This window comes from Mesoplodon bidens (genome assembly GCF_964165515.1).
Source record: "Mesoplodon bidens genome assembly, chromosome: 3".
NCBI lineage: Eukaryota > Metazoa > Chordata > Mammalia > Artiodactyla > Ziphiidae > Mesoplodon > Mesoplodon bidens.
Window position 1 is genome coordinate 165369327 of NC_138178.1, and position 15242 is coordinate 165384568.

Sequence of the window (15242 nt, forward strand, 5' to 3'; positions counted from 1 at the left end):
AAGAGGGAAGGCGCCGGGCCTCCGAGATCATGAGATGCTGCAGCTGCTTCTCATCAGACTTCCTGCCATGGGGAAAAAATAAACTCATATTGGGTTAAGGCACTCACTATATGGTGGTTGTGTTAATTACTTCTGGATACACCTCTCACTAATAAAGACACTGAATAGCAGAGCTGGGATCTGAATCTGTCCCCAGAGCCCTCTTACCTGTTCTGTGACACAGATGAGCAACAAGAAAGCATTACTGTGCCTTTAAGAAGTACAGTGGGTGTAAAAAGAGGAAAGCAGCTCGCTGAGAAGATCAAGTGGGCAAGATGGGGTGGTGCGGGAAGGCTTAACCCAGGTGTGGGGTGGCATGGGCTGGGAACACGTGGGGGAGGACAGGTATTAAGGAGAGAACGCCAAGCGGTGAAAAGCCAACAGTGCTTGGAAAGTGATTTAGGGAAGGGGGAGGAGGGATGATGAAGAAGGAAACGAGAATGATGATCACATTGGTGGAATCAGGCAAAGGAGTCAGTGTGTGGAGAGACGTAGGGACATAATGATCAAAGATGAGGTTTGTTCTACAGCTCCACTCAACGAATTCATTGCAATATAACCACTGAGCCCTTAACTATGTACACAGGGACATTTAAAGGTTTAAGTGCTTTTCGGCCTCCTTTTGTGAAGAAGAATGATACATATCAACTTCTTTCCTGATAAACAAAAGGAGCTCACAGCCGAAACAGTCTGTTCTGAATCAAAAAGCTAGATCGTATAAAGAAGTGTGCATCCTTATTTTCTTTTGGGACAAAGGCCAACATACTCATTATCCTCGGTGAGAAACATTCATGGAAGCCTAATTGGTATAGAGCTCCATTCCAGGTGCTCCAGGGAAATAGCAGCCCTCATCAAGAGTAGACTCAGAATCGTGGGGCTACCAGGGCACTTGGGAAGCATCTAGTCGAAGTCTCTTAACGGAAGGGACATTTGTCATTTTGGCTGCCTATCACCTCAAAACTCTCCTGTTTATTTTCAGGCAGGGGTTGGGGTAAGGACACCCTAGATAAAAGGGGGACAGACTCTGCTTTCCAGGTGCCAAACCTAAGGGTGAATGAAGGAGGGAAGCAACTGGAGCGTGTCACGTGACCTGAGCCTGGCCAGTGAGATGCTCCTGTCAGTGAGCTGCATCCAGAGGTCTGGGCAAGGGGACTGGCTATTGGAAGTTGTTTTCCGTGGCCAGGCCTGGGGGCCACGGTAGCAGCGGGGTTGGTGGAGGCCCTCCAGTGCTAACAGTGTCCTCCCAAACTGGGGCAGGGGGCTTGCCTCCTCAATTTCTGCCCACCCCTGTTCTTTAGCCTTCTGTGGATCCTGTGTGCTAAATGGTATGCATTGGTAGATGCGTGACTTTTCTGCCTGAATTAACAAGTCAGGTCTGTTACCTACAACCAAGGCTCTGAAGGTGCACCCAATCAAATGCTTCAGGCCCCTCTGATAGCACCCCCAACCACCCAGCCCCCAACAAGTAGTTGTGCTACTTCTGCTTGAGAACCTTCCAGAATAGGGAATTCATGACATGTACAGCAGCTAGAAATAAAGAATCACCACAGATGAAGTGTGTGAATTTGGGCAAGCCAATTAACTTCTCTATACCCAGATTCCTCACTGTAAAATGAAAAATATAATAGTAATTAATGTAGAGAGTTATCAGGAAGATTAAATTAGTTAATACATAATAAGCAACAGGAACAGTACTTCAGATACAGGCTAGTAGGTGCTAAAAAAAGGTTAGCTATTACCTAAAATTAACATTCTTCTATTAAGAGAGAAAATGTAACATGACATCTATCATTTTACCCAAATTTAATATATGAAAATTCAAACATATAATACATTATATCAGAAATAATTATTTACTTTACAAAATGTTTCCTCATTTTAGAAAAGGATTCAATCTGAGACCCTTGAAAATAATGTACAACTTTATGGAACCAAACTGTTAGAATACATGTTTATTATTTCCTTAATAAGTGGTATGGACTAAAAGTTTGTGTCCCCCCCAAAATTCTTATGTTGAAACGTAATCCCCAGTGTGACCATGTTAGGAGGCGGGGCCTTTGGGGTTGACTGGGTCATGAGGGAGGAGCCACAGAGAGATCCCTTGCCCCTTCCACTGGGTGAACAGCGGGCAGTCTGCAACCAGAAGGCAGGCCTTCACCAGACATCAAATCTGCCAGTCATGATCTTGGACTTCCCAGCCTCCAGAATTGTGAGAAATAAACGTTTGTTGTGTACAAGCCACGCAGCCTGTGGTATTTTGTTACAACAGCCCAGACTCGCTGAGACAACAAGCTTTGCTAACACTGCAGCCAGGTGCTCTTCTAATTGCTTTACAAGAACTGCCTCGTTCGCTGGTCCTAATGACCCAACAAGGTCCAAGCGGGTACTGTTACATTGACAGAGGAGGGAAATGGAGCACAGCTCTGCCGTGTGACCATGCAGGGTCTCAGAGAGCTGTGGCAGAGCCAGGATCTGCACCCAGGTGGTCTGGTTCCAGAGCTGGAGTGCTTATCCATAGCACTCCACCGCCTCTGAGACGTTAATTACAGATAAGCCACTCAACTGATTGGGCCCACCCGCACTGCATAAAGCAAAGTCTAGCTAAATAAAAGCCTCCTAAAAATGCCACATGTTCCCTGAAATACTTCTGAGATTCAACAATATTTTTTACTGCTTAGGGGCCCTCGCTCCTGTGTCCTCTTGGGGATCCCTGGAGCTCTGAGGACTGAGGCCTTTCCAGCTTGCAGAATTTTCAGGAAACCTCACAGATCCCAGAGATGTCCACCAGCATCACAGTGGCCCATCTCAAAGGTGCACGATTTGACAAAGATGTACACAGGCCATGGTTTCCTCTACACTGCAGCTCTTTCACAGGCCCCTCCCAGCTCGGACCCCATTCTCATAACTATAACTGTCCACATCCCATTATAAGCCATCGGAGTGTCATAAAGAGAGTTAGGAAATGCAAACCAACAATTACAAATTAACCCTTAACCCCAATTCAAAAGCATTTGCGCTCCGGCCTCAGAGCCGATGGCTCCGTCTTCCTGTGGGCTCTTGGCATCCTCTATACAATGATGGCAGCTGGCTCTGAAAAAGTGCCCAGACAGCTCCAGATGCTCCTGAAATCCTGATGCCAAGCGTACTGCTCGGCTATGTAACACGTCCTTCCCTATATTCCTGTAAACACTGAGATTATATAAATCTCTAAGCACTCAGGTCGACATACCTCAATCACAAAGGAAGCGCTCTTCCAAAGAATGCATCTAAGACCAAAGGGAACTTGGGGTGTCACTAGAGCATCTGCTATCCACAACCTCTGCCCCTTAGACTAGGTCTTTGCTCACGCCAGTTCTGTCTGGCTATCCCTTTTAAGCACCTTAAACACACATGTATGTGACAGAGTAAAAATTTCCAGTTTTGTTTCCTTCTTAAAAATTTTTATTATTACTATTCCTGTTCTCTGTGAGTTAATTGCCTTTGATATAAATAAGAAGTTCGGTGATAAAAAATTTTTATTATTGAAAAATTTCAAACACAAACATAGGGGAAATAGCATAATAAATCCCCATGTACCCTTCACCCTATTTCAACTACCAACTCAATTCTCAACCCTGTTTCATTTATATCCCTACCCATTTCTCCCCACCATATTATTTTGATGCAGATCACAGATAGCATAACATCTTGTCCATAAATTTAAAAATTCCAGTTTTAATGAAGTAGGGAGCCTGGGAACAGAATATATGCTGTAAAGTGAGATAATTCACATTTCAATAGCGGTTCCAGTCTAAAAGAGGTACTAATGAAAATGGAACAAGATGCAGGTGTTGCAGGATGGAGACAGACGGGAGTGGGGTGCATATAAGAGGCGGCTTCGGTCCCCCAGACCCAGCCTGGCTGGTGGCTGGAGAGGAAGAGCAGACGCCTCACTCACCAGCCAGAGGGTTGTTATAGGGTTAAAGGAAGTAATACGTGTCAAATGCTTAGAAGAGTGTCTGGCACAGAGTGAATGCAATAAAGATGCTACTGCTGATGTCGCTTTCATGAAACAAAGAAGCAGTGGATGCTGCTGCAGGGCTAGATCTGTGGCGAGAAGCCCTGGGAACGGGGCTGGGGTGCCAGTGGAGGGCAGAGGGAGAGAGGAAGGGAGCCCCTGAGTGGAAAGGGGGAGATGAGAGCTGGCCGTTTTCCACTTCCAATGTCCAGCGGAGAGACGGCAGTGTGGGCCTGGGGAGAGGGACATGGACTCCAGATCTGCAGATCCCTTAGTCACCCACACAAACAGCAGGTGACGTCTCCAAATCATCTCCCTTACAAGAAGAGAAGATGGATTTGGCAACAGTATTATATCTACCAGGAAAGACAGGCCCATTTGCTGTAATCAGACTTACCGCCACCTCTCTCTAAATCCCAGATAACATTCATTTAATACCAAGAATATTTGGTAGAACAATAATTAGGCTCTAATTGGCATCCTAATCATTTGAGTGGTAGTCAAAATGTCACTTCCAAAAATGTTATTTCCTTTTGGTAGCTTATCCTTTCCAGTCTCCCATTTTGGCTTTTCATAAACCAGCCATCTCCGAGGGGGCTCCAGGGATGAGAAGTTCTTCTGGCAGAAGAAAAGGATTTAGCAATTACCTTCCTAGTATGCAAAGCCCAATTACACGAACTGGGTGCATGGCAGTGACAGCTGTACAATACCACAAGCAAGGAAAAGCCAACGTCTATATTTGGAGTTCAACGGTGAGATTCAAAAACCCATGGGGGAGGGGGCAGGAATAAAATAATCAGATACCCCTCAAATTTAGCCTGGAGGGGATGTCTAAAATTCATCACTATTAAAATAGAACAAATAACATAGAGAACTGTCTTCATTATTTACCTTTGTGGACAGGTTGGCCATATCCTACAAGTTCTCGTAACCTAGATCCTTCAATTGATTAGGAAGGTTTTCTTTTCTACATCGTATATACTTAATGAATCAATTAATAAATGTAATCCTTGGCAGGTGTGTAACAATTTTTAAAAATTTAACATGGTATATGAATAATATTTCATTTCCTTACTTTAGCGGTGAAAAACTATCTAAGCAATGAAAAACTATCTAAGCAATTTAGACATTTTGGACCATTATCTTAGACCCACAGATTGATATAATCAGAGAGCATGTTGACCTTCGAGATTATCTCATCCCATTCTTACTTTACTAAGGACATGGAAACTAAGACCCAGAGACAGGAGATAGGACCGGCCCAGGGTCACACAGTGGGAGCCCTGAAATTAGAAGCCAGGTCTCATGATGCTCAGGTCAGAGCCCTTATTTCTAAATTAACTGCATATAAAAGTACAAATTAAAGCGGAGTTCGAGAGATCTAGTCTACAGGGAGTCTGGGGCCAGGAAAAGCTTCTAAAAGTCAGGCTGATGGGACTCTCAGCTACAAATAAAATCCTCCTACCCAGTTTTGAGAAAACATAGACAACACCCATCAAGGCTTGCTCAAGTTTTCTCCCCTTAAACTGGAAATAAAACAGAGCAAACCCCACATCCGTGCCCCCGCTTCCCGTTTCTCTTTTTGCCCTAAAACAGCGATATGGCTCCAAGCAGAGAAGTGTCAAACCTTTATTACTTCGGCAGATGCTTAAATTAGAGGCCACCGCTGCCTCTGGCCATGGTGGGAGGAGTAGAGAGCGGGTTGGTTTTCAAAGGTCACAGACTTTATTACAGAGCGTGAACGCTGGACGCCACCCTCCGGCACGCTCTCCCTTGGAGGATGTGAAGCAACTGGATCAAGTTTGCACAGTGAGTAAAGGGTTGCCAGGTTTCTACTCAAATACGGCTCCATCTGCTCTTCTGCTGATGTAGCCCTTTGTTATTCTTACAAAATGAATCCCTAAACTCAGGAAATGGGCATTTCATTCCTCTCCCTCCTCCCTCCCCAAGTGCCCTCACCTTTTGGTCTTTGTTTTCAGTCCTTCTCCCCTGGCTCTGGGCACCAGGGACTTCAACAATGGTGGCCCCTTGACACACACAAGATGTAGGGAGGGAAGTAAGGTGTCCCGGGTGCTCCCCAGAGGTGTGTCTTACACAAAGTAGGTGTTCAACGAATGCTTGAATATAGGTCAAATGTTAGGATCCATTCTTCTGGAGGTCCTTTAAGGGGGGGCCACAGACAAATCCTCATGACCTTGGATTTGGCAATGGATTCTTAGATATGACACCAAAAGCATGAGCAACAAAAGAAAAAAATCAGTACACTAGACTTCATCAGAACTAAAAACTGCGCATCAAAGGACATTATCAAGAAAGTGAAAAGACAACCTACAGAATGGGAAAAAGTATTTGCAAATCATGTATCTGTTAAGGTTTTTATCCACATTAAATAAAGAACTCCTATAACTCAACAACAAAAAGACAAACAGCCCAATATAAAAATGGGCAAGGGGGACTTCCCTGGTGGTTCAGTGGTTAAGAATCCTCCTGCCAAAGCAGGGGACACGGGTTGATCCCACATGCCGCGGAGCAACTAAGCCCAGGTGCCACAACTACTGAGCCTGTGCTCTAGAGCCCACGGCCCACAACTACTGAAGCCCAGGCGCCTAGAGCCCGTGCTCCGCAACAAGAGAAGCCACCGCAATGAGAAGCCCGCGTACCGCAACGAAGAGTAGCCCCTGCTCGACGCAACTACAGAAAGCCTGCACGCAGCAACGAAGACCCAAAGCAGCCAAAACTAGATAAATAAAAAAATAATTTTCTAAAAAAATGGGCAAAGGTCTTGAACAGACATTTGTCCAAACAAGATATGCAAATGATGAATATGCACGTGAAAAGATGCTCAACATCATTAGTCAACAGGCAAACTCACAATGAGATACCATTTCACACCTACTAGAATGGCTATAATACAACAACAACAGCAAAAAAACAAAAACAAAAAATAAAAGCGTGGGTGAGAATGTGGAGCAACTGGAACACTTGTGCCTTGCTGCTTGGAACACAGAATGGTGCAGCTGCCGTGAAAAACAGTTTGGTAGTTCTTCAGAAAGTTAAACATAGAATTACCATGTGACCTGGCAATTTTACTCTTGGACATATACCCAAAAGAACTGAAAACAGGAACTCAGATACGTGTACACCTGTGTCCATCGCAGCATTATTCACAATAGCCAAAAGGTGAAAACAATCCACACGTCCATCAACAGACGAATGAATAAACAAAATGTGGCATATACACACAATGGAATATTACTCAGCTATAAAAAGGAATGAAGTTCTGATACATGCTATCAGATATATTATTACAACATAGCTGAACCTTGAAAACATTAGGCTAAGTGAAATCAGCCAGAAACAAAAAACTAGTATGGCATGATTCCATTTGTATAATGTACCCAGAATAGGCAAATTCATAGACACAAAAAGTAGCTTAGAGGTTACCAGGTTATGGGGGTTGCGGGAATGGGGAGTATTGCTTAATAGGTATAGAGTTTCTGTTTGGGGTGATGGAAGGGTTTGGAAACAGACATACTGGTTACACAACACTGTGAAGCCAATTCATGCCACTGAATTATATATTTAAAAATGGTTAATATGGCGTTTTTTTTTTTTTTTTGCTGTACGCGGGCCTCTCACTGCTGTGGCCTCTCCCGTTGCGGAGCACAGGCTCCGGACGTGCAGGCCCAGCGGCCATGGCTCACGGGCCCAGCCGCTCCGCGGCATGTGGGATCCTCCCGGACCGGGGCACGAACCCGTGTCCCCTGCATCAGCAGGCGGACTCTCAACCACTGCGCCACCAGGGAAGCCCAATATGGCGTTTTTTAAGTTGAAAAATGTTTTCCCTTGAGGGCCATAAGAAGAGAACAATGATGCTTAATTCAAAAAACATACCCATAATGGGGGGACTATAGATACCCGTGGCCACGTCAGTGGCTGAGATTCTTCAGGGCAGGTTGTTCAAAAATGATGTAGTTGATCCCTACTGGGCTGACCCCCAAAGCTGGACCAGAGTTGGGATCTGCACCAGTCACTGCTCTGCCCCGAGCAGGGCCCACCTCTTCCTCTGCTATTCCCCAAGTAAAGGACCTTTAACCTTGGGGCCTACCTGGGGAAGATACACTCATTGCACATCCAGGGACAGTTGACCCCCAAACCAAAGAAAAGCAGGATGAGAATGTACATTGGTTTTGAAGCACGGGTTTACTCAGCAAGTTTTTATTGTGCACCTATCACGAACCGAATGCTCTGCCTTGATTTCTCAGAAGTCTGCGGCTCCGTTTGCATCAGGCCACCCTGATGCCTTCTAGAGACCCTGGCATGTAAGTCAAGGCTGGGTTTCTGCAGAGTGAGTGGGGCTGCGTGAAATACCAAATGTTAATGTAAACTAACAAATGATAGGCCGGTTAAGCAGATGTAGTTAGACGTTCAAGTGTTTTCTACAAGGCTCCCTGATTAAATAAGTGTTTGGGGTACGGATGTGTAGATGCCCCTTTGGTACAAGCACGAGCCAGACAGTTCTACCCACAGAACTATAAAGGTGTTGAGATTTACCATAAACAAATGAATACGAATTCAATAGGAAAGATAACAATACCATTTCTGTCTTTAAAGCTGCCATGTCTGTGTAGAGGGGATATACGCACCCTTCAAAAAGGACCCCAAAACATTCCGTCCAAATGGAGCCATTAATAGTCAAATTCAAGAAACAATTCCTTAGCAGCTTGGGTTCATTCTAAAAAACAGAGAAAGCGGTGCTTGTTACTTTACTTTTAATAGCGCAAGTTGTCATGCCAACTAGTGCTCCTGTTTAAAAAGGGGGAGAAAAAGAAGTGTTCCTTCCTACACAAACCTTTCAGCAGGGCTTCACATCAGTCTTTAAAAACATGAAAACTCCTAGCACTGGGGATACGGTAACCACTGCACTTATATTTAAACCTGTTAGGATGAGGATGTGATGCTCCTTTGGTTTGAAGTCCCTTTGCACACAGCGCTCCTTGCCCAGGATCTGGCTGAACAGCGCCCCGAGAGAAAGAAAGGCACCGTGTGGGCACACAAGAAAGCAGCCCATCTTGAGATGCGAGGGGAGCCTTCCATCTTGAACCACAGAGACAGAGAGGAGAGTTTTTCTGCAAAGTGGCCCTGCTCCCCGCATAAGCACCGTTCTTAATGGGCGGAGTCTGCACAATGCTTACGACACACACAAAGATGTCGTGACAGGAGGGACTAGGAGAAGGTGGACTGGGGGCCCCCCACCCTGTCCCGGCTGGTGCGGGAGTGCCTGGGCCCGCGCTAGCCGCGTCCTGATGCAGAAGTGTTGACGCTGTTTGGGGACAAGAGAAGGGAGGAAGGTATGAGGACAGGGTGAGAAGGAGGCTAGACCTCTTCTCTCACAGCAGCCTGGTGGAGGTGAACTCTTCTGTGCATGAAAGATTCCACCCAGAAGAAAGGAAGATTCCTGCAGCGGCACAGAGGCAAAGAGAATCTGCGCACAGAGCAGCTGAAGGGCGATGTGCCAGACACGTCAGGGCCTGGCAACCTGGCTCCATGCTTTCACCCAATGTCCTTGCCTCCTCTCCTCCCTCCAGGAGAGCAAGGCCTCATGTCCCTGCACCTCCGTGACCTTGATGATGAGGGTGTCCCTCTGCTCTTAGACTTAATTCCTGTCAGGCCCCGAAGAGCCAATTCATACATCAGCTGTTTGTCATTCTCCCTGGCACCCCCAACCTGCCAGCTCTGCTGCACCCGGCCTAGTCCCTTCACCTGCAATTAACATGCCTTGCACTATCTAGACTTCTCTCACTGGTTACCTTTCCATGTGTTGCTTTCTGAGTTCCCTATCTAGACTGGAAGTTTCTGGAAGACAAGAGACTGTTTTTGTATACTTAGTTGCTTCCCCCCTGCCTGGCAACTCCTGGGCACACAGTGGTAGAAACAGCACAGCAGCACACGGCTGCTGTTTAATGAGCTCTACGTGTAGGGCTCTGTTCTGAGCACTTTACATGAATTAGCGAATAACTCTCAGAATGATCTGACACAGGTGTGATTATTATTCCTATTTTACAGAAGGAAAGACTGAGGCATAAGAGGTTAATGACTTGCCGGGATCACACAACTAGTAAGCGGTAGAACCAGAACTCAAACCGAAGCTCTCTGACTCTAGGGCCTGTGCCCAGGACACATGAGACGGCTGACCCGGGTTTGGGGGTTGAGGAGGCAGGGCTGGGGTGGGGATGCCGACGGAGGGGAGGAGAATGATGGGGAATCTCCACAGTAAAACGTCTACGATCCTGTCCCATCCCTTGAAACTTACATAGATGTACATGCACTTGTTCATAAAGAGATGTAGGACAAAGTGATCTCTAAAATGTCAGTGGGTAGTCAACTCTTTCAGGAGAGTGGGCTTCTCAGTGACTTTTTTCTTTTCCATGTTTGTACGTAATATTTGATTCTTCAAGGAGTCTGCTGGGCTGTCACACGGGGCAGAAAGACAATGAAGTTGTTTTCATTATAGGAGGAAAAGGAAAGCAAAACAAAACAAAAAGAGGGAGAAAAAGAAGGGGCAAGGGGGACAGCCATGAAATGTTTCCCAACAGAAGGGTGTTTGAGAAAGATCACTGTGGTGACGATGCAGCAGATGAAGACGGGATATAAACAACCACCACGTGAATGATAATGATAATCCCAACATCCGCGGGGCCCAGAGAAATAATGTAGGAAGTTTAAAATCCAGTTACTCCACAGCAGCACTGTCGCCACGGCCAAATGTCCACCAGCGGATAAACGGAGAGACAAATCGTGGTCTATCCATACGATGGGATGTTACTCAGCCATAAAAAGGAATGAGGACGGATACATGCTGCAATGGGGATGACCCTGAAAGCATTATGCCAAGTGAAAGAAGCCAGACACAAAAGGTCGTATAATGGATGATTCCATTTATATGAAATACTCAAAATAGGTAAATCCACAGAGTCAGAAAGCAGATTAGTAGCTGACAGGGCCTGGGGGGAGGGAGGAATGGGGAACAACTATTTAATAGGGATGGGGTTTCCTTTCAGGGTGATGAATGTGTTTTGAAATTAGAGGAGATGGTTGTACAACAGCATGAATGTACTAAATGCCACTGAATTGTACCTTTTAAAATGGTTGTGTATGTTATGTAAATTTACCGCAATTAAAAAAAAATCCAGTTAGCCTTTTAACTTAAAGTCCCCAGGAAATGGAAAAGCAGATGAGAAGAAAGAAAGGAAGGGTGGGGAGGAAGGAAGGAAACATACAATACAAACTGGGGGGAAAAAAGGGGAAGGAGGGAAGGGAGGGAGGGAGTAAGGGAGGAAAGAAGGGAGGGAGGGAGTAAGGGAGGAAAGAAGGGAGGGAGGGAGGGAGGGAGGAAAGAAGGGGGGGAAGGAGGGAGGGAGGAAAGAAGGGAGGGAGGGAGGAAACCCCAGCAAATGAGGGAAGCGGGACACTTTAAGTCATGGCCTGAGACCAAGGGAGAGGGGTCCGTGCTCAGTCAAGGGCGGACCAAGACCCTCCTCCAGGAGGTGAGCTCTCCAAAACCGGGGCCAGCCCTCGAGATGCTGTGCACTTGCGCCTTCCTCCTAAGACAGCTCTACTTAGATCTGCTTCACCGTGGCCGCCAAATGTGCACTGGGGGAAGCTCCATCTGCAGAACTAAGTAGAAATAGCAAGAAAAGCTAAGGCCAAGGATTCAGATCCTTCATTACTGGATGAGACCCTGTGTGGAGACCCCCCCCGCCCCCCGGCAGCAGCCAGCCCAGATGGCAACTGCCTGCTGCTTGGCTGCCTTCCTCTAGGCTGGGAGCTGCTCACGGACAGGGACCCCCGCCTCGCCCACGGCTGCATCCCTGGCCTGAATCACAGCCCCTGGCACAGAACCAGGGGCTGCATTTATATGTGTTAAAGAAATGAATGTCCTTTTTTTTTTTTTTTTTTTTTTGCGGTACGCGGGCCTCTCACTGTTGTGGCCTCTCCCATTGCGGAGCACAGGCTCCAGACGCGCAGGCCCAGCGGCCATGGCTCACGGGCCCAGCCGCTCCGCGGCATGTGGGATCTTCCCGGACCGGGGCACAAACCCGTGTCCCCTGCATCGGCAGGCGGACTCTCAACCACTGCGCCACCAGGGAAGCCCTGAATGTCCTTTTTATATATATATTTGATCCATCGATGTATATGTTTAATAGATAAAACACAGATATGGCACGAAATTCAAAAGGCTCCAAGGGATATACGGTGATAAATTTCCCTTTCTTCCACCGTTCTGCTCCAGCACCTTCAAGGCAATCCCTGACGCTGTTTCCACTGTTGTCAATGTGACTAGAGCATGTTCTGAATTGCAAAGGCTCCAGCAACCGACCGGACTACCCAGTGACTTGGGCGTCAGGTCATCACCACGAGATGAAGCTACATGTGATGTCAAGGTGAAAGTCATCTGGCTGAAGACAAGGTCCCAGGATTCCGCGCCGGGCAGAGAGGCCCATGCCAGGGAGCTGCGGGCTCGCGGAGGAATGCCGCTAGGATGACAGCCGTGCCCCTGGAGTCACTTGTGGCACGACGAGAAGCCTGTGGACAGGGGCCTCCCAGCCTGTCAGCCTCAGGCTCCTCACACCTGCTGCGGACACAGGTGAATTTCAAGCTGGGGACAGGCTCTGTTGCTACATGATGGGAGGAAAGCAGACGTGCAAACCACGCTCAGCCCTGGCCTCCGAGAAACTTTTAGTGGTTTGTTGGGGGTGGAGGGGAGTTCACCTTAAGAGAACTCAGCTGTGAGCCTGGTGGCACTCTCCCCACAGATGGGCTCTTTGGTGGAAACGGCGGACAGGAACTAAGCTGGCCAGAAGGAGAGGGTCCCAGGAAGCCAAAGCCCCGGGGGTGGTAAAGAATCTGGGCCAATCCCAAGCCTGGGCAGTGTCCCAGGGGGTGTTCCGTGTATGACAGGAACATCTGGACTCATTGCCTTATCTAAGCCAGATTGTGAGGTGTTTTTTTTTTTTTTTTTTCTTTTTTGAAGACTGAGTAACCATTGCCCTGTATAGTCACCAAACCAAAGACTAAAAAAAGATCCAAGCCACGCAGGCTCATCTGTTCTCCAAGGCTCCTGCCTAATGTGGCGATGCGCCGGCAGGCAGGCTACAGGGTGAGCTGGGTGCTTATCTGATTTCAGCCAATCTGTTACTGTATTTCATTCCCTGTCCTCGTGCCCAGAGGCTGTTGCAATGTGTGTAAATTTAGAAAAAGAAAGATAAATAACATGGAAAAGTTCATTTTAACAAAAGGAGTTGTCTTTCTTCCCTTCTTTCCTTTTACTTCATTAAAGAGAAGATAAAATGATCTTGTTACTGATTTAGCCCCTACCAGGGTGGATTTGGTATTCTGGGCAGGGACTCAATAACGCATAACCGCAGCCTCGGATTAACCAGCTTCTTGTGAAACTGTAAAACTGTCAGGCTTCCATCCTAAATGTTTCTTAGCAGCTGAGGGAATGAGACGGCGATGCCTGGTACAAGATCTGTAAGCACCTGGGGTCTCTTCTGAACAAGTAAAAGACTCTACGTGACGACAGCGTTTACTTCCCGTGAAGCCTGTACCAGCTCACCCAATGTACACTGGGCCGGAAGCTGCCAGTGCACCAGGAGTTATGCATTGATACTTTATATAAAATAAAACCTGCTTTACAAGGAAATTAATATCACAGATGGGAGATTGGGGTTATGGTGGAAATTACACTGAAAGAGAAACTGCTTGAGAAACGCTTGCCTTCTCTCATACGTGAACTCACCCCAGTGGGTTTATGGACCCTTGGTAGGAGATGACCACCAATGAATTCCACCACCTAATCGTTTAGCCCAATTCGCATTTTGCAGAGATGGAAACCAAAGTTAAGTGATGGGCCCAAGGTCACATGGCTGCCAGCGACGGCGGAGGGGGGTGGTGGGGGCAAGACCAGGTCCCACAGCTCTTCAAAGTGCTGGTACTGCCAGCACTACCCACTGCTGGAAGTCAACCAGACTCAAGGGCTGTACCTCTGACAGCATCTCATACTGGCCTCTTCTTCCAAGGGCGATGGTCAGTAAATCATAGACCACAGATGCACTCTGTAAACTGATGAGGCGGTCGCTCTTGTGCTCAGGTATCCTGCTCAGCACAGCGTCCCGGTTGGCCTGAAAACAACACAGAAGAGAGAAGCAGACGGTGAGCTGGTCCGTGCACACAGCTGTCACCATGCGCAGAGGAGCCATCCAGGCTCTCCTGCCCCTGGGAGCTTGCCGCGGGTCTGGAGACAAGGGGACAAATGAGCCAGGGGTCATTTAGTCAAAGTCCCCAGAGCACCACAGCACATGGTAACATGGTATTATCCAAACACTGAAGGCCTGGCGGGCACTTGTCCCTGTCAGCAGGCGTCTGGAGGAAGCTTTAGGAGTTGATGCAAAGCAGGGTTCCTCCTGGGCTCGGGTTCACAGTCAGCCACGCTGCAGACACAGCTGTGCTCTGGGGCAGCAGAATCATCCACCAAGTGAAGCTCTGCTGTGCCTCACTTGTAGACCCTGCTTCTGCTGTACATTAAAGAGCGGGAGAGGGCTTCCCTGGTGGCGCAGTGGTTGAGAGACCACCTGCTGATGCAGGGGACACGGGTTCGTGCCCCGGTGTGGGAAGATCCCACAGGCCGCGGAGCGGCTGGGCCCGTGAGCCATGGCCGCTGAGCCTGCGCGTCCGGAGCCTGTGCTCCGCAACGGGAGAGGCCACAACAGTGAGAGGCCCGCGTACCGTGAAAAAAAAAAAAAAAAGAGTGGGAGAAAATTCCTAGCCCCACACTTCCCATCACCAAATGGTGTCATCACGTTCCATCAGTCCAACAGAGATATAGCGTACTTTTCCTCTCTCACCCAAGTCACGTTCAAATCCCTATATGAAATCTTCACTGGAACAGACTACAGAAACTAATTCAACTTTGTTTAGGGAAGCACAAAACAGATGTACAAGAGACAGCAAGAAGCAAACGGATTTTTGTTTTAAAAGACGTTAGCACAGAGGACCCAGGAGAACACCAGGGCATACCTATTTCACTTCCCCACTGCTTAGCACAGAAATGCAGCAGGTGCATTCAAGCTTATTTATCTCACCTATCTAGAAATCAACCACTCTTCACAGTGACTTGTTTTCATTACTTTTGAAATTTCTCCTC

At 47.4% G+C, this 15242-nt stretch overlaps 1 protein-coding gene across 5 annotated transcripts in view; it reads right to left on the reverse strand.

Annotated features, from left to right (window-relative positions):
• Nucleotides 1–15242, reverse strand: part of TTC7B (tetratricopeptide repeat domain 7B) — a 242417-nt gene that overhangs the window by 103356 nt on the left and 123819 nt on the right. For all 5 annotated transcript variants that reach the window (XM_081230322.1, XM_081230320.1, XM_081230318.1 and 2 more), the window contains exon 9: nt 14083–14220. In XM_081230322.1, coding sequence (XP_081086448.1) covers nt 14083–14220 — 138 coding nt within the window. The remainder of the gene's footprint in view (nt 1–14082; nt 14221–15242) is intronic.